This window comes from Molossus molossus, unplaced genomic scaffold (assembly GCF_014108415.1).
Source record: "Molossus molossus isolate mMolMol1 unplaced genomic scaffold, mMolMol1.p scaffold_m16_p_13, whole genome shotgun sequence".
In the NCBI taxonomy this organism is placed as follows: Eukaryota; Metazoa; Chordata; class Mammalia; order Chiroptera; family Molossidae; genus Molossus; species Molossus molossus.
This window is the reverse complement of record NW_023425348.1, coordinates 4,799,715-4,824,216: the sequence shown is the minus strand read 5'-3', so window position 1 is coordinate 4,824,216 and position 24,502 is coordinate 4,799,715. Positions and strand designations below refer to the sequence as shown.

The window sequence follows — 24,502 nt, the reverse complement described above, 5'->3', positions numbered from 1 at the left end:
CAAATAACTCCTTGATTTCTGATATTGACAACTGTGTGACCTTATATAAAATATAATATTAAAAATAAGAACAAGTGGTTAAGACATAAAAGAGAACTATGGAATTCACCAAAATATGGACTATATTAGAAGGAAAAAAATTGAGAGTAAAGATTATCAATACGGTTATAAGTATGTTGAGTTTGTGGACCTTTGGGAATTCAAACGGAGGTATTTATTAAGTAGTTGGACATGTAACTTCAGTTCTCTGGAGGCACACTTGGTGTAGGAGTATACATTTACAGCAGTTCTCAACCTGTGGGTCATGACCTCTTTGGGGGTGGAACGACCCTTTCACAGGGGTCACCTAAGACCATCAGAAAACACATATTTCCAATGGCAATTCATAACAGTAGCAAAATTACAGTTATGAAGTAGCAACAAAAATAATTTTATGGTTGGGGGTCACCACAACATGAGGAACTATATTAAAGGGTCGCGGTATTAGGAAGGTTGAGAATCACTGATTTAGAATATGGAAGCACATAGGTGGAGTTGAAGGTATAGGAATTGATAGTGTAATCTAGGCTTATCAAAAGGAGGGGCATAGAAAGGCCAGTGACAGAATCATTGTAAAGGCAAACTTGAATGATTGGTAGAGAAAAATGAACTCGTAAGAGAGACAGAGAAAGATGGGAGAACAATGAGCCCAGAGGTAGAGAAAGAAAGAAAGAAAGAAAGAAAGAAAGAAAGAAAGAAAGAAAGAAAGAAAGAAAGAAAGAAAGAAAGAAAGAAAGAAAGAAAGAGGGAAGGAAGGAAGGAAGGAAGGAAGGAAGGAAGGAAGGAAGGAAGGAAGGGAGGGAGGGAGGGAGGGAGGGAGGGAGGGAGGGGAGGGAGGGAGGGAGGGAGGGAGGGAGGGAGGAAGGAAGGAAGGAAGGAAAAGCATTTATGTCAGATAAGCCACACAGGGCTATTTTTCATGAATTGAATCAGAAGTTTTGTCTAGGCTTACAAAAGTGAAATGAAGATGTTTTTGTTTCAGCTAAATAATAGAATCACTTATTAATCAGTTATGCATTATAATTCTAAAACTTAACTTTTTTAATGGTGGGTCATTGAATTGGAAATTTCCCAGTCTTAGTTTTAAGAGGTATTTGCCAGATAATTTAGGACTACACCTGAGAAACTTGTTTGGCACTAATCACTCAAGTCCTATGTATTGCCTTTGTGAATCAGCTGAAGGCAATGCTTATCAGTGGGAAAATGTCAAATATTTTGGGGCCACCACCTATGCTCCCTGGTGACATGATTAATTTCAGAGATGTACTAAGGCCTTTCATGTATTGTTATCCAGAGTTCATTCAGATTTGTTGTTGGTACTGAGGGCCAAAATCAAAGAGAGAGGAGAGAGAGGAACTAATATTCCTTAAACTCTGCCAGGGGCTTTACCTACTTTTTCTCCTTAATGTACTCCTTACAGAAAGTGTACAGATCAGCACCCCATGTTATAAATGGAAGACCTGAAGACCAGGAAAGTGAAGTGACTTGCTAAATTTACACTGTTAATAAGTGATGGAGACAGTCATTCTGACTCTAATACCCCTGGAGATCCCTAGATCATAATGTGATGATTAAATGGATCTGCTGTATTTGTCCAATTAAAAAAATACATATGAATATTCAAGCACAAGGCAGTTATCTGTTGCTGAATGACATTTTATTAGCTTAATAATTTGGGCCTGCCCTTAGCATTAATAAGCTTCAGCACTAGACACAAGAGTTTTATTCACTGGTGGGGAAATTTTCTTGTTTTAAAAAATGCAATTAGAGAAAGGGCATCTACTTCTTAGGGGCTGCAGTGACAGCAGGCTTCTCTTCCCGAGTGATGGGAATGGTGCGCTCAGGGCCAGAGGCCTGTTTCCTTGGTCCATTCACACTGAGGACCCCATCCGATGACAGGGATGAAGTAATGGCGAGAGGGTCCACATCTGCTGGGATCCGGTATTTCCTATGGAACTCCCGGGAAATGAAACCATGTTCATCCTAATCCAAGAGATGTGGAAAAAGGCACAGAGGTAAGAATAGGAAAATAGCACCACTTGCTCAGAACTCAGACATCCTCCTTCCCCTTAGATGTGACGAAATGCCATGGCAACATGAGAGACAGCTTTTCTGTTTGGGGCTAAGATGAAGTTGTCTAGCTGGTCTCTCCTACCAGTGAGAATCTGAGAAGTCTGAAACAGGCAAAACCTCACAGCTGTCCAAACCCTGAGGCATGGAAATGTTTAGAGGTATTTTCCAAAAGTTTAGATCAATGCCTACAGGTTTTGGAATATCATCCAGCATTGAAGATCTAATTCCCTGAAGAAGCTCAGATATTGTCCTGACTACAGGAATGTCCCAGGCCAATAGGACTGCTGCTGTGTTAAATACATACATACATACTCCTTCCAAGGAGACTGTGACCCAAACTTAAATATGCAAAATGGAAATAGCTTGAAGACCTCAAATTGTACAGTTTGATGCAGAAGGTTCTGAATTATCACTAATTGGTAAGAAGCAAACTCATTCAAAAACCCTCCCTGAAAGTAATGAGAAGCTACTCCATTCTCTAGAATTCTGCTGAAGAGTAGTTGACCCTAACCCTGCTGAATTTCAAGCATTTGTCCAGACAGGCTCTCAACATTTTTCCACTTGTGCTCCAGGGTAATAGGAGCTGAGTACAGCTCGGAAACTTAGGCAAACCAAGTAGTTAAACGTTAAGATGGGCTAAAGAGAAGAGGATTCCTGAACACTAAAAAGTCCCAAACTCAAGGGCCTTTAGAATGCATACAGTTAATTTAATTATGTAAAGCAACCAGGTGTCCGACAAGCTCTGTGCCTAAATCAGTGCTCTTCACCCTGGAGTATACATTACAATTATCTAGGGAGCTTTTAAAAATTCTGATGCCTGTGTCCCACTCCTAAAAATTCTAATTTGACTGGTCTGAGATATGCCTCAGCATCGGAATTTTTTAAAATTCCCCTCTTGATTTTGATGTGACCAAGGTTGAGAACCACTGGCTTAAATGAAAAGTAAACATCCATCTATCCCATCTAAGGCAATCAAATCAAATTCAAACAAACAAACAGACAGCAAAGATCACTCTCTGGCCAAAACAATAACAATACCAGGTCTATCCCTGTTGCCAGACCCTAATGGTTTAGGGCCGGAATGCTGCTGGCAGAGGGTGATGGCAGTGTCTGGCACACAGTATGCACTGAATGAATGAACAGAAGAGAAGACAGGCTACATACCTGGCGCTCTTCATGTTTGCCATGCACCTCAATCACATCTCCCAGCACCTTGACCTTGAGTTCTTCTGGGGAGAAGTGCTTCACATCCAGGTTGACAGAGAATCTGTCCTTCTCCAGACGCATCTAGAAATAGCAAAGCGGGAGAAAGGGGTAAGAGAAATAAAAGTGGGAATGTGGATTACTAGTGCAATCTCATCATTCTGTAGACTTGCTTTCTAGTCAGGTAGTTTATCCTCCTCTTTTTTACTTAAAATCCCTTTTTGAATAAGCATGGCTCTGTGGTTCAGGGGAGCTACCACTGTGGTACCCAAGGTACCACTTGATCACCAGCCCCTAACTTTATTTACAGGGACAAGGAAGAAGATAGGCCACACAAGGGACCTAGCACAAGGATGGATCTGGGCATTGCTTCTGCCACCTCTCTCGTCCCAATGCCTGGCCTTGTCATTTGTCTGTGAGACAAAGGACCCTTCTTCTTGCTCAGATCTCTGCCAAGTTTCCCACCCACTCAATCTGGAATGTTCTGCTGGACCTGATTGTCCTTCCAAAGCCCTTGCCCACTCAACTCCTGTTTACACTTGGATATTTTTAAAACGGTGTTATCTGTGACAGCTTCTGTCAACCTTATATGTTCACCCCATTCTCCCACCCTCTTAGGACAAGTGGGGGGTCCTAACACTGGACCTACATTCTTTCCTCCATAGGCCTGAACCCAGGACAGTGCCCTGTCACAGCCCTGAGAAACCGGGAAAATCTTAGAAGAGAAGATAAGAAGGAAGAAAACAGTGGTTACTGTCTCCAGCTCCACACAGTAGAGAGGAAAAGCTCGGGATGTGGTAGGGCTGTGTCTTGGCTCCAAAACTTGAAATGATAACATTTTTCAGGAGTATGAGGTATTAGAAGTAGTAAGCAAAGGAGTCTGAAGGTAGCTCTTTCTTTGTAGATCCTTATTAACCAAACCAGAAAGAAGCATCCTACTTAAAAGTTAGGGGATAAAAGATGATCTTCATAGCACATGGAGGAAATGTAATAAGTAGGATATAGAGGAGCATCAAAGGCAAACAGGTGACTGGAGGAGAGAGGAACTAGTAGCCTCATCTCTTTTCACTGCAGGATACACAAGTGCCTATCTTAAGACACTTAGCCATAGCCAGATTTAGAGGAAAAGTAGAGTGCATGGGGATGTTTCCAGAAGGTTCAGGAAACTCTCCTGCCTATAGAAGGGAGACTAACCTCTGAGAGCCCAGTGTCAATCCAGCTGGGTGCCCGCAGCCCAGTGTCAATCCAGCTGGGTGTCCGAAAGAATGATGATGGCCGAAGGTAGAAGGGGCTCAGGGAAGTAGAAGCTGGGAAGAGATCAGACTCCAGCAGGTGCTCTCCGAAGAACTGGTCAAAGAGGCGGCTGGGGGAGTGGAAAGGAAAGAAGGGGCGGCGGATCCAGGGGTGGTGGATGGCGATGTCCATGGTGGCTGGTGAGTGTCGGGGGTCAGCTGGCTGGTCAGCTCCTTCAGCTGCCGCTACAGCCAGCCCCTTATATACGCAGTCTTGTGAAGCTTCTGGAATGATGATGTCAGGGGTTTTATTATCCCAGCTCACCACCCCGTTCATGGAGACTTGTGATCGGGGATTTGGCAGTGTGACACATACCCAGTACTCACTGAGCTAAGAAAAGAGAAATATAAACACGTCTGACCTGTCCAGTGACTTGTCCTGGACTTGTTTCACTAGCTTTCTGCCCACACCCAACGGCACCCCTCCCCTCCCCGTTTGGGATACGGTCTGGAATCCCAAGCAGGCGGATGGTGTGCCCCTCCTCCTCTCCAGCTCGCCAGCTAGGGGAATAGGCCAGCAACTATCTTGGGCCTGGGCAGGAACTGGAATCTTCCTTGGCTGGGACCCAGAGACATTAACTCTTTGCGGGTCCCTAGAGGAGAGCAGTGGTTACCACCATGTCAGTGGCAGGCATCTGTGTGGTGCTCCAGGTTGACCCAGGTTCTGGTAAGTACCCTGACATTAACCTGGGCAGGAAGACCCCTCACCACATGCCAAAGAAAGAATAGGAAAGTGTCTTGCATCTTTCACCCTCCACGGATCACAGAACATTAACTACAGAGAGCTTTATGAGTAGGGCGCAAGGTGCCCGCGAGGAGAAAGGTGGTGTGGAAAATGTGCAAACTGTGAGGGTCTCAGCTGGGGCTCTCCAGGACCTCTGACCGGCCTCCCCTCCCCAGCACACTCCCCAGCCAGGACCCCCAGCTGTCCTCACTGGTCCCCTGCAACAGCTGAAGGGTTGCTGGGGAGGGGACGGGGGTCCAGGCGGCGCTGGCCACACACCCGAGGCTGGCGCTCAGGGCCCCACTGCCTGCCCCTCCCCCAGACTCGGCACTATTTTGGGTGGTGTAGACCCCGCCCCCACCTCGGACCGAGCCCTGGCTGTCCAGGCAGCTGGAGGGGTCGCGCTGCACCTCGGACAAGCGCCGCCGACGCGTCCGCAGCCATGTCTGGCCGCTCGGTGCCACATGCCCACCCGGCCACCGCCGAGTACGAATTTGCCAACCCGAGCCGCCTGGGCGAGCAGCGCTTCGGAGAAGGTATGGCACAGACTCGACTCCTTTGCCTCCCACCCCCACCGCCTGAAATTCTGGGCTGACTTCCCGACGGCGCTGGCCTCCACCCCACGCAGGGCTTAACTGAACTGCTGGGGCGAGCCATCTCCTAGCCCAGCTCCCCTCACCCCTCCAAGCAGCTCTTGCCCTTCCGCCCATCCCAGAGCAGACGCGGCGCCCGCAGTGCTCCGATACCGCCCACCCCGCTGCTCCCTTAGAATGCTCCCTTAGAATGCTCCCTGTTCCCCTCTTCCACCCAGTTCTCCATCCCCACCTTTTTCCTTCCTCAGTCCCCTCTCCCCAGCTGCCTCCTTCTGGTCGTCGTGTCCCTCCCTGCCCTGTCCTACTCCTCCTGCCCCCCCCCCCCCCCCCCAGCCCGCAGGTCTCCTTTCAGCCCTGTTTCCGCCCCGCAGTCCCTCATCCTGCCTCTTGCCTTCTCTCTCTGCCCCTCAGGCCTCCTGCCAGAAGAGATCCTGACCCCCACCCTCTACCATGGCTACTATGTCCGGCCCCGGGCCACCAGAGCTGGGGAAGGCAGCAGGGCAGGGGCCTCTGAGCTCAGGCTCAGTGAGGGCAAGTTCCAGGCATTTCTGGATGTGAGCCATTTCACCCCAGATGAGGTGACCGTGAGGACTGTGGACAACCTGCTGGAGGTGTCTGCCCGGCACCCCCAGCGCCTGGACCGCCATGGCTTCGTGTCCCGAGAGTTCTGCCGCACCTATGTCCTGCCTGCTGATGTTGACCCCTGGCGGGTTCGTGCTGCTCTCTCTCACGATGGCATCCTTAACCTGGAGGCGCCTCGGGGTGGCCGACATCTGGACACAGAAGTCAATGAGGTCTACATCTCCCTCCTCCCTCCACCCCCTGACCTGGAGGAAGAGGAGGAGGCAGCCAGAATTGAGCCCTGAGTGCCACAGACCCAGTACCCAGCCAGCAGCTGCCACCACCCCAGAGGTAGCAGCATCCTTGGGGGAAGGGAAAAGTGCATGGGCCACAGTGTATGGTTTGGTCCTTTGGGACGTGTCCTAGCTTTTAGTTTAGTTCTGGGAAGAGCTGAATAAACCCAAATCGCAGGGCCTTGTTTGTGCTGCCTCCTATTCTGTGGCCTGGAGGATGGGGTGGGAAGGGAGGAGGAGGTCATAGCTAGAAAAAAAGCTCCTCAGTTAGATGTGCTCAACATTGCAGAACCCCGAGCTCACACTTGGATGCTGAGATCACACCCGGAAGCTGACACTGGCTCCTGATCACATTCCTAGCCATAATTTTCTCACAATGCAACAAAGGAGAGTGATCCTGGGAGGGAAAAGGGATATGCCATCTAAACAACCCACAGGGCACTGTCTGAGCTGGTGATTAGAGACACAAAAACAAGGGTCTCCAGACTGTCTGGCCTGTTTTGGGTAGGGGTTGGAAAAACAGGTTTTGGCTGGAGAGAGTTGCCTAAAGCCCTGTTTTCCCATATTAAGGTCTGTCCACTGAAAAATGGTCTCTGATTCTGAGGGACCAAGTAAGTATATATACTCAGGGGCACAGGCACAGAAACCTCTGCTTTTGTCACCGAACCCCATAGTCTCCCACCTTCTGCACAAGGGGAGGCCCATGAGAGAAAGCATCAGCCTCGTATCTTAGAACATCCCAAAGAGAGGAATCACTGCATCACCCAATGTAATCTGAGACTAAACGCAGGGGATCGAGGGCTACTGGTGTGATTGCAATGGCCAGGGAAGTGTCCTTTGGAAGCAGGGTGTTATTACTAGAGCTATGGTGTGTGCAGGAAAGCCTGGGTTTCTGACCCCAGTTACTCTCTGTAATCAAGAAAGTATGTGTGAATATGATTTGGGAAGTGTCAGAAGATCTCCCTGCCCCAAAATATATCTTTTATGAGGCTGAGGTAGATATCTGAAATTCTTCCACTAAAGTGGTTGCTTCTTAACTTTGTTGGGTTACAGACCTATTTGAAAATCTGAGAGAAGCCATAGATCATCTTACCAGAAAAATACATATGCTCCCAAATTTGGCATACAATTTGAATAGAGTTCTTGAGATCCATTCATATGCTCCTCTTAGGCACTGTGGATCCCCAGGACAAGAATCCTCACTTGAAGAATCCAATTTTTGGTTAAAGGATTACCATCAATTTAAAATGAAAGCAGCCTAGCCAGTGTAGCTGAGTGGATTAAGTGTCATTCCGTGAACTGTGAGGTCCCGGTTCAATTCCCAGTCTGGGCACATGCCCAGGTTTCTGGCTCAGTCCCCAGAGAGGGGCGTGCAGGAGGCAGCTAATCAATGTTTCTCTCTCACATTGATGTTTCTATCTCTCTCCCTTCCTCTCTCTAAAAATAAGTAAATAAATAAATAAAACATTTAAAAATGAAAGCATGCTTCAGAGAGATAACTATTGATATATTCATTTGTTCGTCCATTCAACAAATATCAACCCCCAAGTGATATACTATGGGAGATACACATTATAAATATAAATTATAAAAAACTATGGTCTTTTATTGTCTACACTTAGGAGTCTAATTGAGAAGAAAAAAATTTTTAAAAGGTTCTACTCAGACTTCAACCAAAACAGCTTCACATTGATCTGTTTTGTAACTGGGATTTTAACATGAGCTTTATTTAAAAGAAAAGGTTCCTTAGCTAGAAAGAAAACTGAGACTTCTGATTTAGTCTAAATCCCCACTCCATTCAAAATCTTTTAAATTTATTAGTCAACTTCTTCTGGTACATTTTGAATGACAGAGAACTAAGAATTTCATAAAGTAGTTAACTCCATTTTCTTTTTGGACATGTCTGTTATAAATTCTTCTTTTATTGAACCAAAATCTGCATTTTAGTAACATCTGCCCACTGGTTCTCGCTATGTCCAGAAAATAAATGCAATTCTTCTTTCACTTGAGAGTCTTTCAGATATTTAAAGATAACCATCCTGTTCTTCTAAGGCAGTGGTTCTCAACCTTCCTAATGCCACAACCCTTTAATACAGTTCCTCATGTTGTGGTGACCCCCCCACCCATAAAATTATTTTCGTTGCTACTTCATAACTGTAATTTTGCTACTGTTATGTCTTAGGCGACCCCTGTGAAAGGTCGTTCGACCCCCAAAGGGAATCTAAGGCTTCCCTTTAGCAACTACATACCTAGTTCTTTTGACCATATCTTATAGGACTTTCCATATCACTTATTACTCAGACAACTTTCTCTTGAACACACTGCCTTTTGACAACATAACTTGAAATTCAACATGTAATCCTAAAATCATTATTCCAGCTCTGGCTGGATAGCTCAGTTGGTTGGAGTGTTGTCCCAATGCGCCAAGGTTTCAGGTTTGACTAATCCTTATTCAGGGTGGGTGCAAGGAGTCAACCAGCGAATGCTAGCGAGAATGCCTAGGCCGGTGAACAACAAACTGATGTTTCTCTCTCTAAAAATAAAATAAATAAATAAATAAATAAATAAATACTCCAGTCGTGGACTGACTGGTACAGACCTCAGTGGAATAATCAATTCCCTTGTTTATCACTCGGAACCTCTATTAGTGCTGCTTTAGGTCTGTCTGGCTACCACAACACACTTTTGGTTCTTTTGGAGTTTGCCACCATCTAAAATCTCTTAGGTGTCTTTCTTTAAATTAGAAAAGGTGGCCGGAAAGAGACCAAACGTGGAGGGCTTTGAATGCTAGGCTAAGATGTTTGGGAAACAGGATGAAAAGAATACAGGTAATGATGGAGTACAGAACGGATTGCTGGGGAGAAGCATGGCCATGAAATAAGAGGCTAGTGCAATGATCCAGCACAAGATAATAAAGTAAGATCCTTTACTATCTGACAATTAGCTGAGAACAAGAAGAAATAATAGTAGTTAGGGCTTACTAAGAGCTCCCATGTGACAGGCCCTGGATTAGAGTTTGATTTACATTATCTCATTTGATCTTCACAATCCTGTAAGGCTGACAGTCCTACTGTCTCCTTTTTTCATAAGGAAAAAAGATGGGGGAGGAGTGAAGAGTCCAGGGTACTCTCTGTGGAGGGCAGGGTGGAGTGGGGGTCCTGAATGCCCATAAGAAGCACACAAATACCTGGGCGTCTGAACAGGCACTGAGGAGGGGAGTGGGAGCACTGGAGACAAGCCTCATGGGTTTCACCGGTTTTCCTGGAGCTCAAATTTTCTTTTTTAAATATGTTTTTATTGATTTTTTTAGAGAGAGAGGAAGGGAGAGATAAAAAACATTGATGTGAGAGAGACACATCCATCAGCTGTCTCTGCACACCCGCTACTGGGGATTGAGCCCGCAACCCAGGCATGTGCCCTGATTGGGCATCGAACCTGGATCTCTTAGTCCATGGGATGATGCTCAATCCATTGAGCCTCACCGGCCCGACAGGAGCCCATATTCTCTACAGAGGAATTTGCTCAGCTGTATCCTGGTTGCTGGTGAGTGTGGAATGAGTGTATTTTGGGTCATTGGAAGGAGAAGCTGAGTTGAGCTGTAAGTGGGGACTCTACAGTTCTGTACTGGGAATGGGGAAGTGAGTGGTTAAGAAGTGCTGAGGCCATTTCAATCAGAGTCATATGATTTTCTACTAGAAACGGGGTAAGGAAATAGGTTCAGTCCTCCATTATTACAGTCTTAACAAAAAAGTGATTTGCTCATGTTAATTCCTATAGCAAGGGAGAAAAAATATAGAAGGAATCCATTTTCCTAAATTTAAGTTTGCTAGAGACTACAGTGTTCAAACCCAGATTCTGGATAAGGATAATAAGAAACTGATACTGATAACCCTGAAAGTGAAACTCAATTAGAGCTGAGTAGTGCTGGGAAACATAAGGTAAGACTCTTCACTCCATTATAGAGGATATATTTCAATAACAGTGTGATGTCGTGGAGAAACACTTCCTAAGGAAACCCAGAGTCCTTTTGTATCTCAGGTTTCTTTTCAATGGAGCTTGAAGCTCAAAGTTCATGGCTCCATCAAAGCAGCTCCAAATCCCCAAGGTGAGGTAGTTCTCACCTATGTGTGTTCCTCTACTCTTTGGCTGGAGCAGTCACCTGGGAATCATTCCAGCAGGTGGCTTCCAAAGTCCAACCTGCTAGGTTGAAATCTGACACTGACAGAGACTCCCTGGGAGCTGCTACTGAAAACTAAACCAGGAACCAGGAAATGCACACGAGCCTCTTTATGTAGAAAATCAGCTGGCTCCCTCGGAGAGAGAGCAGGATGGGAAACCGGCTCTGCTGCGGGGGAAGCTGGTGAGTAGGGGCAAGGGGAGAGGGTAACATCTGTGTGGGTCGACACGGAGGCCCTGAGAATAAACTAGAGCTGCGTGCAGATAGTTCTCTGCCAGCCTCCCACTGCCACCTTCCTCTGCCTGGCACCTCCCTGTGCCACCACCAGAACAGCACCTCCTTCTGTGCTCACTCCTTTCAGGAGACTAGAAAAAACAGCCAAGCCAGCTGTCAGGAGAATGCCCAGAGCAGGCTGGGATGGTGAATTGGCATTGTTTCTCTTTGTCCTTCTCTTCCTCTCCTTTCCCTTTCCCTCCCAAATGATGATAATAATTGTAGCACTTGATAGCTTACTGTGCCAGCCACTTTACAATCTTATTTAATTTTCCCAACAATTCTATGAGGGGTGGCCTTACTCCTCCTCTTGTTTTTACAGCTGAGAAGCTAAGGCTCAGAGCAGTTGTCCGAGGTCACATGGCTAGTAAGCAAGTAAACCAAGATCCCAACTTAGATCTATCTGACTTCAGAGCCCACACTTCAAACCACTGCATAATACTGCCTCCCAGATCAAGCAAATTAACATTGGAGAAATATTTATTTGAAAGGGCAGAACAGGGGACAAGGAGATTACCTATGAAATATTTGAATATAACTTTTCACACTTATTTGCTGTGTGAGCTTAGGCAAATCCTGTGTACAGATAACATGACCTATGTTTAGATCACAGGTTTGAAGAGCAGAGGACATGTGAAAACCTCAGTGGAAATTAATTGTAATGTCTTCATTGTTCTTTCCCAGAGCTGTCATCACTAGAAATGCCTGGACCTGGTTTTAAACAACCAGTGCCTTCTTAGCTATTCCATTCCACGCCTGGGGCAATGTTGACAATACCTTGTTTATGAATAAAGCATCATCATATTTACAGAGATAACTGAAGTACATTGAAAAGGGCATATGATTTTGGAGTCAGTACAATGGATTCAAGTCCTGTTCTACTATCCTTCATTTATCCGTTCATTTATTAAACAAATATTTTATTCAGTACCTATATGTACCAGGCATAGTGACAGATGCAGATTTAGTAATAATAGAATATTTGGTCTCTGCCTTCTTAATTAACATGTTTTAGAGCCTTAGCTGACCCATCTGTAAAATGGGAACCATAAGACATGTTTTCTGATATGTTGTCAGGATTGGGGGAAAAAAGCACTTTTTAAACTCTGAGATGTCCTATAGACATAGGATATCTAGAAACATATTAAAGCTTCTAAAAAGGGGGGGTATAACAGTTTCTTTCACTACCCGTCTTCTCAAGTCTTCATGTTCCTCATTTTTGGTTTTTTCCTCTGATGGTGGTAGTCATAGTAGTCAGCTTTGCCGGACACTCATCATATGCCAGGCAGCTAGCTGAGCAGCTTACATTTATCATTTTATTTAATTATTACAATGGTTCCATGAGGTTTAGGTTCTATTATCATCCTCATTGTATTGATTAAAAAATGGAAGCCAGCCCTGGCCGGTTTGGCTCAGTGGTTAGAGCGTCGGCCTACGGTCCAGAGAGGCCCGGGTTCGGTTCTCGCTGGGGGCATGTGCCTCGGTTGCAGTTTGTCCCCAGCCCTGGTTGGGTTGTGCGGGTGGCAGCCACTCGATGTGTCCCTTTCACATCGATGTTTCTCTCTCTCTCCCTTCCGCTCTACTTGAACAACAACAATAAAAAAATGGAAGCCAAATGGAGTTAAAAACTTGCTGAAGGTTACACCGCTAGCCTGATAGCATCAGTCTGACTAGAGCCTGGCTAGAAACAGTACACCAGATATTCCAACCAAAATACAGGGTGGGTAAAAGTAGGTTTACAGTTGTTCATATGGAAAATAATACAATAAATAATAATACAAGAACAAACTCTGTGTTTCGAGTACTCAGAACTGTAAACCTACTTTTGCCCCACTCTGTATATTTTTTCCTCTGAAAATATTAGTAGGACTGGGTAAATATTATTTCTCTCTATTTCTCATCATCTCAATAACTTCCAGAGACTTAAAGATACTATAATTAAAGAGATTTTTATTTTAAAATATTATTTCCTCTATTACAAAGTAATACATAATAACTGTAGAACATTTGGAAAATACCAAAGAGCAGAAAATAAGAACCATAAATATAAACAGCCAGAGATGACAGGTACATTTAAATAGATTTTCATGTAATCCCCCCCTTTTTTTGTTGTTAATCCTCACCCGAGGGCATTTTTCCATTTTTTATTCAGATAGAGTGGGATGGAGGGAGGGAGGGAGGGAAGAGAGAGAGAGAAACATCGATGTAAAAGGGACACATTGAGTGGCTGCCTCCTGCACGACTCAACCAGGGCTGGGGACAAACTGCCACCGAGGTACGTGCCCTTAGCGAGAACCGAACCCGGGTCTCTCTGGACCACAGGCCGACGCTCTAACCACTGAGCAAAACCGGCCAGGGCTCCATTGATTTTTAGATAAAGTGGAAGGCAGGGAGAGAGAAAGAGAGAGAGAGAGAGAGAAACATCTGTGTGAGAGAGACACATTGATTGATTGCCTCTGGAACAGCCCCGACCAGGGCCAGGGATCAAATCTGCAACCCACGTACATGCCCTTGACCAGGAATCAAACTTGTGACCGACACTAACTGCTGAGCCAAATCGGCCAGGGCTCCATGTAATACTTTTTTGTGCCTATGTGGATAGTTGTTATCCCAAAACATATCTTATTATCTTTTTATTAATAATTATCTTTATTTATTAATAAAGAGTAAAATTTTCAACTATATTAGGTGTTCCTCAACATCTTTCTTAAATGGATGTGTAATGTTCCATTGAGTAGAGATGCCATTTACTTGATTAGTGTCCCATCTTGGACATTTAGGATATTTCCTGTTTTTTTACAATTGTAAATTATGCTACAGTAAGTGTCCATATTTGCACCTGATTATTTCTTAGACTATGGAATTGCTACATCAAAGGGTATGCACATTTGTTTAAGGCTTTTTATACTTATTGCCAATTGCATTCTAGAAAGATTGCACCAATTTCAACTCCTACTACTAAGATAGGAGAGTGCCCATTTAGTTTCCTTAATTCTAAGCTAAAGTCTTGTCACCTAAGAGTAACTGAATATTCCATTTGGGTTGTGTCCAGGCATTGTGCAATATCCAACTTGGGAGCAGGCTCCATTTACTAAAATTGGGTCACCCAAGTCTGTGTCATTTTAGAATTAATATTTTCTTTATCCATTTAAGTAAAGTATGTAGAAAGACAATAGTGACAAAAGGCAGGGAATTAGAGGCTAAGCAGTGGTAAGAGAAAGGAAGAAGTCAAGTGGCAGAAGACGAAGTAGAAAGACCCAGGAGTTTCAAAGCCTTTCTTCTGAATCGCCTGTAGAGTTCAGATGGTGACGCTAACTGCTCTCAACTCAGCAAGCGGCATTAAATCCCAAATCAAACCAAAACACAAACCCCTGTCAGATATGTGTATGGAAACCCTGACTTTTCCACAGTAGTAAATCAATGGACATGATTTAGAAGTTTCCATCTTTTTAAGTAGCAAAAGAAGGAAACTTCCTGGAGGAGGCAGAAGTCAGACAAATAGGCTGGCCCTGGTGAGGGCTGGAAATGTACTAGCAAGGAAAGGCATCGGAGTAAGCTCCAAACTATTCAGCCTATTTCCTCAGACAAGTGTTGTTTCCTGGCCATAAAACAGTTGACGATCATAGACACCCCGGCTCCATTGGGGACCCGAGGGGCCCAGAAATGAGTATAAGAAGCCTGTCCTACCACGAGCTCCGGGCAGCTGAGTCACTCACCAAATTCAGAGCTCCCAGTGCTGTGGGCCTTAAAGGTTAAACATCTCTCACATCCGTTAATTAAAAACAAGGACAGGGAAGCAGGGAGGGAGGTCACCTGTTAGGAAAGGGCTTTGAGAAGCCTTAACTAGTGAGCCTTGCTTATGGCAGCTTCTGTGACTCCCGGAATGTGAGAACCCCAGGTTGCAGAGACCCCTAAAAAGGCAGTGAAGCAGAAGTAAGAGGGTCTCCGAATCCAGGAGTATTCCATTATATGGCAGGTCTCTCTTACCCAATGCTGGAATTAGCCTGTTAGACAATCCCAGAATAGCCGTCAATCCAGCTACATCCCCTGGCATGTAATGACTGGTTGCCTGAGTCTGTATTTTGGGTTTGGTTATGTCAGTTGTTCCACTCTGCCTTCCAGAACCATCTCTTTGGGAGAGCTGTGGTATCTCTAAATGCTCTGGGGCTGGCTCAGGGTGACTGTGTCAGAGGGAGGGGCAGGGAGGGAAGACAGAGGCCAGGGGTCTTACACATGGGTGATCTGTTTTTCCTTTCACAGGAGCTGCCCGTCAATTTTCCAGAGGAAAAAGAAAATGGGTAACTAGGGGGAGGCAGGGGGGAGGGTAGCAAATTAGAGAAGATAATAGAGGCAGTGTCTTTGGAAGGAGCATAAGGGTGGGAAGAGTTGTGTTGAAGGGATAAGAGGAAACATTGCACCGCAGAGAATCTTCAGGCTACTGGGGCCACGGACAGCTCTGAAACACTGGGTCTCATCCTTTCTGTTATCTCGGAGTGGCAAGGTTGTTTGCTCATTCTTTCATTCATCCAGCAAAAGTTTACTGAGCTTATATATTGTATGTGAGGCACTGTAGAATCCAAAGGAGGCAGAGAGGCACAAGAGGAAGGACATGCTGTCTTGGCCCTTAAAAGAGCAGAAAATCAAGTTTGAGAGATAGATGTGTAAACAGGTAATTGCAATACCATCTACTAGTGCTATAAGAGATGCATACTCCAGCTGTGGAAGAATAGGGAGAAACATCAGTGTTGAAGAAATAATACCAAATTCACAAGTTGGAAGAGGAGCAGAGAAGAGAGGCTACTTTAGGCAAGGGAATTATCTCATGCAGAAAAAAGAAAGAAAAGAAAGAGGAGAGGCTGACTTGGTTGAAAGCGACCAATTGTTTGGTAGCTGAGCATTTACCACATTGCACTGCAATATAGTCTGTGTACTTATTTATCTCCCCTAGTAGACTGTAAGCTCCCTGAGGCCAAGGACACAGCCTATTCATTCTTCTATTCCCACAATGCAGCATAGCCTGGAAGCTAATGGGCTCTCAACATACATTTGTTGAACTCTGTTAGGGACCAGTGAAAAATGAGGAGGGGAGATATGAGCAGATTGTAAAAGGGCCAGGTTGCATTCCCTGCTAAGGAGTTTGGATGTGGAAATGATATAAGTGACAAAGATAGAATGGATGTAGGGAGATTAGTTAGAAGCTCACCATAATAGTTTAATAGATATTTGAAGAGGGCAACCTCAGTAGAGACAGGGAAGAGAAAATGGATTTAAGTTGGATTTCCTCCTCTCAGGGGGTCAACCAAGACGAACTCTGAAGCAGCAGCAGCAGAAGCAGAATGGCACAAAGGTAATGACAGGCCTCCCTGTCCCTTCTCGAGGGCTCAGACATGGGATGCCAGGACTCAGCTTTTTCACCCTGGAACAGACACAACCTAGTCATCTATAGGACTTGCTTGTTCTGCCCATCGTTCCCTGCCCCCCCTAAGAGGCAAAGTAAAGGGACATCAGTCTACCTGACCCTGCACTGAAGGTGAGGGACCAAACCAAGCCAAGAATCTCTCTAATGCTGTCCATTCCTTGCAGGGCCATGACACAACAGGACTTGCGTGTGAGCGAGTGTTGAGGCAGCCTGCGTCTCAGGAGAGGAGCCAAGGCCTCAGGTCAGAGGACAGCAGCTTACATTATGCAGTCATTCAAGTGTGCAGCCATCCCCAGCCACGCTCTGCCCGGGAGGTGAAGCACCAGCAGTCAGAAAATGCGACAGAGTATGCCACCCTTTGCTTCCCCCAGGCCACACCCTGCTATGACAGCAAGAACGGAACCCTAGTGTGAGCCGTGGGGAGACAGGACCAGTTTCCATCATTTCACTGCTACTCTGGTGGGAGAATCGGCTGCTTCGGGGAACTGGGTGGCAGCCCAGGAATGGCAGCCACATTTAGAGCTTAAAGAATTCAGGAGCCCCTGGAGTTGTGTGTCCCCAGTCTTGCTCTCTTCCCTGTACCTATCTTATTTGCCACTGTTAACTTGGAGTTGTATTTGGGTTTGTCAGGGGTGGGTGAAGTTGTTCTTAAAATAAAGGGGCTAGGTTGAGTGTGCAGGAAGGTAGGTTTTGACCCCTACCTTTGCTCCTGCTCTCAAGAAAAGTGCAGGAAAAAACAGGTTACCCTTTAAACACTTGGGCTGATCTTGTTAAACTTAATTTAATGGTATCCCTTTTACATACCTGAACATCCAAAGCTGAAGAAGAGGTGCTCTGAAAGATTTCTGAGCTTTTGTACAAGCCCCTAGGCCTGGCTTGGGCCATTTCCTTAGGGGCCGGGTCAAGGGGCCCCGACCTGAACAGTCAAATGAGGGCAGGGACCGAGGCTTGGAGGAGGCATTTCCCAACCATCCGTTACTAGGACTTGAAGTCACTGACACTGACAGCACTGAGTGGCCAGACGGCTGGCTCTCGAAGGTGCAGAGCCGGTAGGGACAATAAATCGCTTGCGGAACGTGCCTGGTGCGTTTTCTGGGGCGGGGACTTACGGGCTCTACGTAGGTGCAGCGGGTCTCGCCTGGCCTACGGGCGGCTTGCAAGTCCGGCCAGGAGAGAGAGGCGGGCCTCGGCACCCCACTCTGCAGGCTTCGGCTGCGGCGGGGCGAGAGTGTGGTTTGGACCCACGCACGGGAGATGAGGTCCCATCTGCAGAAAGCCGGAGCTCCGGAGCAGAGCCAGGGCCGGCAGGAGGCGCCTCGGTACAGGCAGGGGACCCGGTCCCGGCAGTCAGAAGGCGGGGGTCAGGACAGGCAGGGGTGGGGCCAAGGCCGGCGGGGCTGGGACCGGCCGCCAGAGGGCGGGGCGGGGCGGGGTCTGGGCCGGGAAGGCGGGCGGGCCGGTCGGTGGCAGGCTGGGGCCGGCTGGAGGCGGATCTGGCGGCGGCCAGCCTGGCGTCACCATGGCAGCGAGAACGCGGCGGCGACGAGGCAGCTAGAGGAGGCCCTGCTCAGGAGGACTGGGGACAGAGATGCTGCACCAGACCCACCGACGGTTTAAGAGGTAAGTGCTGAAAGGCGGCGGGTAACTGGGAGGTATTCTTACTACCGGCTGAACGTCCGATCAGGACCCGGGCCGCGCGGGGCCGCGAGGGAGGGAGCGAAGGAGGAAGTTTCGACCCATTCTGAGCCGTACAGGTTCTCAGTGTGCCATTCCTGGTTCAGACTTTCACAACTTGGAGACAAGCGGTGATGCACTTCCCTTTCTCAACCTGAACACCATCCTTCCCAAATGCAGCCGGCCCTGGTTTGTCCCTGATTCCTTGAGATGGATAGAGTACTGAAATCGTAATCGCAGCATAAAAAGTTGGTAATAATAGTATCAACTTCATGGAGTGTGAGAATTTTAAGCACGTAGAATGACACATAATATGTAGTCAAATGTTGGCTGCCATTAGCATCATTATCACTACTTTCCTGTGCTGTACCCTGGCACAGACCCGGTGCAAGTGGATTCAGAGAGGTGGCTAGAAACTGCCTCCATCACTAACCGGCTGAGCCAATTTCCTATTAGCTGGGGGGTAATCAAATGAACTCTATTTCCAAGAGTTATTTACTGTGACCGTCAACTAAGATGATGTAGGTAGTAGCACTTTGTAAACTTAAAGTACTATAAAAATTTCTGCCTTAGAATATAAATGCTGCCTATCTGTTTAACACTGAATTTCTGAGGATGAAGGGAAGTGTGTGTCAGGAGCAGAGCTCCCAATATTTCTCCTGATTGTCTTCAGAATCCTTCCTTTGGTTTTAGATGGAAAATGTGGGGAGGAGGGAAAATGCATCCTTATTTCACTAATGATAAGGGCACATTACTCTTTCCTTTATTACTATTAAAACTTAACTGACTCGTTTTTAAAATGCCATTAGGTTAGCCCTGTTGCGATTATAAGATCTTGGGCTAGGGTTCCTGCTAACTAGCATCCTATTTCTGATATTTCCAAATGACTTAAGTTGGTAGGTTTGAGGCCCGGGCCTGACCCCACTAGGTTGGTTTAGCTTTTGGAATTTTTTCCCCCTGTCCTATAGTTTTACACATTTCTTTTTCTTCTTATTTCAAGGTGGCCCTGATCTGGCTCTTCTGGGGACTGTGAAGATGGGGACCCATGTGGTTATGAGACTCTGTAACTCCCTGTTGCCAGCAGAGCCCTCTGTAAGTTTCTGGCATACTGTTTAGAGGAGTGTAAGGACCTTAATGGCTTTTCAGTACACTTCTACAACTGGGGTATTTATCCTGGAACTAGATTGTAATATATTTGCTTTCTTTTCTTGCTTCCCCTTCTTATGGAAACTCTAGCTCACTTGATTCATTATCTTTATCTGTAATTAATAAAAAAAGGCAGAGGTTGAAAAATTCTAGATATTAATAAAAAACGTATGCATTAAGATTTAAATGATGCTTTTGTAAAAAAAAAAAACATGTTAATTATAGAGCATTTGAGAAATACTGCAAACCATGATTTAAAAAACCCATAATTCTCTAATCCAGAAGCAATTCACTGTTAATATTTTAGAACATTTTCTTCTAGTCTTTTTTTCTATGTATATTATTTACATATTTGAGGTCATATAATGTACTTTTTAACTTTTGCTTTTTTAACTTAATATTTGTTAATACAAAATTATTGAAATGTTTGTTTTAATGTAGGTACAAATGTTTGGTAAACATTATAATGTCCTTAATTTTTTTGACCTTTCTGCTATTGTTGAACTTTTAAGTTACCCTCTTCCCATTGTAAATAAATAATTTATTTCTTCATTTAAAATATTTTTTTTCTTAGAGTATAGTCCCAGAAGTGGAATCCCTAGGTTTAAGGATGTGAACATTTTAGCCCTGGCCGGTTTGGCTCAGAGGTTAGAGCGTTGGCCTGCAGTCCAGAGAGACCCAGGTTCGGTTCCCACTAAGGGCACGTACTAAGGGCACGTACCTCGGTTGCAGTTTGTCCCCGGCCCTGGTTGGGTCGTGTGGGTGGCAACCACTCGATGTGTCCCTTTCACGTGGATGTTTCTCTCTCTCTCTCTCTCCCTCCCACTCTATCTGAACAAAATATTGAAAACAATGTCCTCGGGTGAGGGAAAAAAGAAAAGGATGTGAACATTTTAAGGAATAAGTTAACTTCTAATTTTTTTCTTTATTAATTTTAGAGGGAGAGGAAGGAAGAGGGAGAGAGAGATAGAAAAATCAATGTAAAAAAACATTGATTGGCAGACTCCTGCATGCCCCTCACTGGGGTTTTGGCCCACAACCTGGGCATATGCCCTGACTGAGAATCAAACTGGCTACCTCTTGGTGCATGGGTCGGCACTCAACCACTGAAACACACCGGCCAGGCTAAGTTAACTTTCAAAAGAAGAATTGTGGTGTCAGATTTTTTGTACATCCTGCAGAAGGCAGAGGGATATTAATTAGGAGATAGAAAGGTCCTTAGTCAAAAGCTGGCTACCTCTAGCAATGAGACCTTGGGTCCTATAGAAAGACTATTTCATGATAGTGCAGTTAGTATTGTGGAGCCCTAACACATCATGAATGGCAGTCCAGAGGCATAGGGGCATTTGCAACGTTTTCATAGTAGAGAAACTCAAGGATCACTTCCAAAATAGCCACCAGATGTCGCTTGTCTTAATTTAATTTTTACCTACAGGATAGCTGGCAGAAAACTTTGAAATGTAAATTTAAAAAATTCATGTTGAGCCTGGCCTGTTTGGCTCAGTGGTTAGAGTGTTGGCCTGTGAACCAATGGGTCGTGGGTTCGATTCCAGTCAAGGGTATGCACCTCGGTTGTGGTTCGTCCCTGGCCCTGGTCAGTAGTGCAGGAGGCAACCAGTCGATGTGTCTCTCTCATGTCGATGTTTCTCTCTCTCTCCTTCTCTCTCCCCTCTTCCCACTCACTCTATCTGAAGATAAACAGAAAAATATCCTTGGGTGAGGATTAATAAATAAATAAATTAATTAATCATGTTGAATATATTTGCATATCTGCTTTGGTATAGTTTATATTAAACACTAACATCTGGTGATTACTTTGGCAACATCCTACTCTAGTCTCTCACCATTTTCTCTCTTTTTTCCTTTTTCTACCCACTCAGTCTGTCACACTCATTTTTTTTTTTTTTAATCCTCACTCGAGGATATTCTTTACATTAATCTTCAGATAGAGCTGGAGGGAGAGAGGGAAGAAGAGAGAGAGAGAGAGAGAGAGAAACATCAATGTGAGAGAGACACATCGGCTGGCCGCCACCTGCACAACCCCAACTGGGGCTGGGGATGAACCGCAGCTAGGCACATGCCTCTAACCGGAATAGAACCTGGGACTCCATGGTCCATGGGCGACAATCTTACCATACCAGCCAGGGCGCACATTCATTTTGTACACTCTGTCCCCACATAATTAATATTGGAGTCTCAGTTTTACTTGTCTTCATTTTACTATTCTTTCTTTTAGTCTTATTTTTTGTATCTGTGTATGAGTATATGTATCTATGTATAACTGAGTTCTTGAAATTTTTGCTAAAAGAATAACACCTGGCATATAATAACATATAATTAATGAATAATTAATGAAAGAATACATTGATTAAGAGAGGAACATATAGAAAGATGCCAGAGATTATTTTTATTATTTTAAAATATGTCTTTACTTCTTTTAGAGAGAGAGGAAGGGAGGAGAGAGAGAAACATTGATGGGCTGCCTCCTCCACACCCCCTACTGGGGATTAAGCCTGCAACCCTGGGCAAGTGCCTGATAGGGAATTAAACCAGCAACCTTTTGCCCTGGCTGGTTTGGCTCAGTGGTTAGAGCGTTGGCCTGCGGTCTGGAGAGACCCGGGTTCGGTTCCCGCTAAGGGCATGTACCTCGGTTGCAGTTTGTCCCTGGCCCTGGTTGGGTCGTGTCGGTGGCGGCACTCGATGTGTCCCTTTCATGTCGATGTTTCTCTCTCCCTCCCTCCCACTCTATCTGAACAAAATATCAAAAAATGTCCTTGGGTGAGGATTAAATAAATAAATAAATAAATAAATAAAAAGACTTCCAGCTGTGGTAGTTAAAATTAAAAAAAAAAAAAAAAAAACAGCAACCTTTTGGTATATGGGACTACACTTAACCAATTGAGCCACACCAGCCAGGGCCAGAAATTATTTACTTTTGTCTTAAAAATACAGTAAAAGAGACAACAATTCACATTTCTAAATTAACTATAAGTGCTTAATGATATAGTATGGATCATGCTATGACCTTTGAATTTTAAAGAAAGGAAGGTTCATTTATCTATTCAGTCAATATTTATTGAGCGTGTGCTATGTGTCAGGAAATATTCTTGGTTCTCAAGATTAACCAGTAACAAAGCAGACAAAATTCCCTGCCTTCATGGGGCAGTTTACATTCTGAGGAGGAGGATGCTGACAATAAACAAATAAACAAGTAAATATTGAATATACAAGATGGTGATGAATGCTAGGAAGAAAAACAAAAATAAATGAGGTTTGGGAGAGCTGGAGAACAAGGATGCTATCATTTTAAATAGAATAATCAGAGAAGGCCAAACAACTAACTTGACATTTGAGCAGGTATAAACAATGGGTTATCTGGGAGATGACTGCTCCAGACAGAGTATGATCAGGTCTATCTTGATTTTAACAAAATCATGGGTGGTCAGAGAAGTTTTATGAAGAAGTGGAACTTGAACTAGGCATAGTGAAGAACTGAGTAGCACAAGTGTGGTACCCCTTCTTTCCCCTCTTAGCCTTCGCTGCACATTCCTTTTTCCTCTGCTGCCACCCAGTCCCGAATCAGTCAACACATGGATTTTGGAGACCTGAAAAGTCCCACTTGCCTCCTGGTCAACGACTACCTGGTGGACAAGAGTTACATTGAGGAGTATGTGCCATCATAAGCAGATGCGGCAGTATTTAAAGTGTTATCCGGCCCACCATCTGGTGACTTATATCATGCCTTACGTTGGTATAATCACGTCAAGTCTTACAATAAGGAAAAAGCCAACCTGCTAGGAGTGAAGAAAGCTTTGTGCAAGTATGGCCCTGCTAATGTGGAAGATACCATGGGAAGTGGAGCTACAGGTAGGAAAGACGATGATGACATTGATCTTTCTGATGAGAAGGGGGAAAGTGAAGAAGCAAAGAGGCTAAGAGAAGAATGCCTTGCAAGTATGAGGCAAAGAAAGCCAAAAACACCTGCACTTGTTGCCAAGTCTTCCATCTTATTAGATATGAAACTTTGAGATAATGAGATGGAGGTGGAAAATCAGAGGAGGGTGTCAGGAGCACTCAAGCAGACGGCTTGGTCTGGGGCTCTTCTAAACTGGTCCCAGTGGGATATGGAATTTAAGAACTTCAAATATAGTGTGTAGGACAAGATGATAAAGTTGGAACAGATATGCTAGAGGAGCGGATCACTGCTCTTGAGGACTATGTGCAGTCTGTGGACAGGGCTGCTTTCAACAAGGTCTAAAATCCATCACGGGTCATTGCTCTTAAATGAAAGCCTGAACGATTTAAAAACAAAAACAAAAAACAGTGGACATTCTAGGCAGGACAGTTGTGAAGGCGTGGAGGTGAAAATGAGCCTTGTAAATCTGTGAGGCAGGGTGGAGCCTGCTAACATGAGCCTAAGCAATTTGTGGGGAGGCTTTAAGAGCTGGGAGTGAGGAATTTATATCTGATATGCTAGGAAGGAGGAGCATTTGAAGACATTTGAGTAGTCTAAGGAAGACTCAAGGGTGGCAGAAAAGACTGGGGACAAAGCAATTTAGGAACTAGGACACGTTTGAGACCTCTGCCTGTAGATGTGAGCCCTTTTGTGTATATTTATGCTGATGTTTCTAAAGATAATGCAATGCAAATTTTAAACATATGCTACTGCCAAGGAACTTGTTAATGTGAGAAAACAGAAGGTTAAAAAAAATTATTTCAGAGTCATTTAAAATATTTCTATTGACAATTCTGTTTGTTTGTTTATTCAAACCGCTTTTCTGCTTCTCCATAGTCATTAATGATTACCCATAATAGATGTGTTAAATTTTACATAGATGTGAATTTCACACAAGGAGAGGCCACAGTCAATATTTTCACTGAACTACAGTTTCTTTTAAGGCTCAAAGTCTTACTTAGGCCGACATGTTATCTATATTAATAGAAGTGATGAATGAGTTTGTTAATGTTTCCTCCACTAGCTCATTCACTTATTCACTCATCATTCAACTAAAAGCATTTATTGAATACCTTCTTT

General features: G+C 44.8%; 3 protein-coding genes and 1 pseudogene across 3 annotated transcripts; 3 read left to right on the top strand and 1 right to left on the bottom strand.

The window, feature by feature from the left end:
• Positions 1-1,674: 1,674 nt before the first annotated feature.
• Positions 1,675-4,936, bottom strand: CRYAB (crystallin alpha B). The gene is given in 4 exon segments (XM_036259779.1): positions 1,675-2,022; positions 3,277-3,399; positions 4,510-4,875; positions 4,877-4,936. Coding segments are annotated over 4 exon segments (738 nt in total). The 5' UTR covers positions 4,922-4,936; the 3' UTR covers positions 1,675-1,818.
• Positions 4,937-5,124: 188 nt separating this feature from the next.
• On the top strand, positions 5,125-8,085 carry HSPB2 (heat shock protein family B (small) member 2). Its single transcript, XM_036259781.1, has 3 exons — positions 5,125-5,274; positions 5,654-5,867; positions 6,336-8,085. Exons 2-3 carry the CDS (start codon positions 5,774-5,776, stop codon positions 6,788-6,790), a joined length of 549 nt encoding a protein of 182 aa, XP_036115674.1. The 5' UTR covers positions 5,125-5,274; positions 5,654-5,773; the 3' UTR covers positions 6,791-8,085.
• Positions 8,086-11,097: 3,012 nt separating this feature from the next.
• Positions 11,098-17,530, top strand: CUNH11orf52 (chromosome unknown C11orf52 homolog). Its single transcript, XM_036259780.1, has 4 exons — positions 11,098-11,138; positions 15,489-15,526; positions 16,520-16,575; positions 16,812-17,530. The coding sequence occupies exons 1-4, from the start codon at positions 11,107-11,109 to the stop codon at positions 17,058-17,060; spliced, it is 375 nt and encodes a 124-aa protein (XP_036115673.1). The 5' UTR covers positions 11,098-11,106; the 3' UTR covers positions 17,061-17,530.
• A 5,527-nt stretch (positions 17,531-23,057) lies between these two features.
• On the top strand, positions 23,058-23,725 carry LOC118628091 (annotated as a pseudogene).
• The last annotated feature ends 777 nt before the right edge of the window (positions 23,726-24,502 follow it).

Coding starts and splice junctions, on each gene's coding strand:
- CUNH11orf52 (XM_036259780.1), top strand. CDS start 11,107: ATGGGAAACCGGCTCTGCTGCGGGGGAAGCTG. Junction 11,139..15,488: donor CTCTGCTGCGGGGGAAGCTG/GTGAGTAGGGGC, acceptor TTCCTTTCACAG/GAGCTGCCCGTCAATTTTCC. Junction 16,576..16,811: donor AGAAGCAGAATGGCACAAAG/GTAATGACAGGC, acceptor CATTCCTTGCAG/GGCCATGACACAACAGGACT.
- HSPB2 (XM_036259781.1), top strand. CDS start 5,774: ATGTCTGGCCGCTCGGTGCCACATGCCCACCCGGCCACCGCCGAGTAC. Junction 5,868..6,335: donor CGAGCAGCGCTTCGGAGAAG/GTATGGCACAGA, acceptor TCTGCCCCTCAG/GCCTCCTGCCAGAAGAGATC.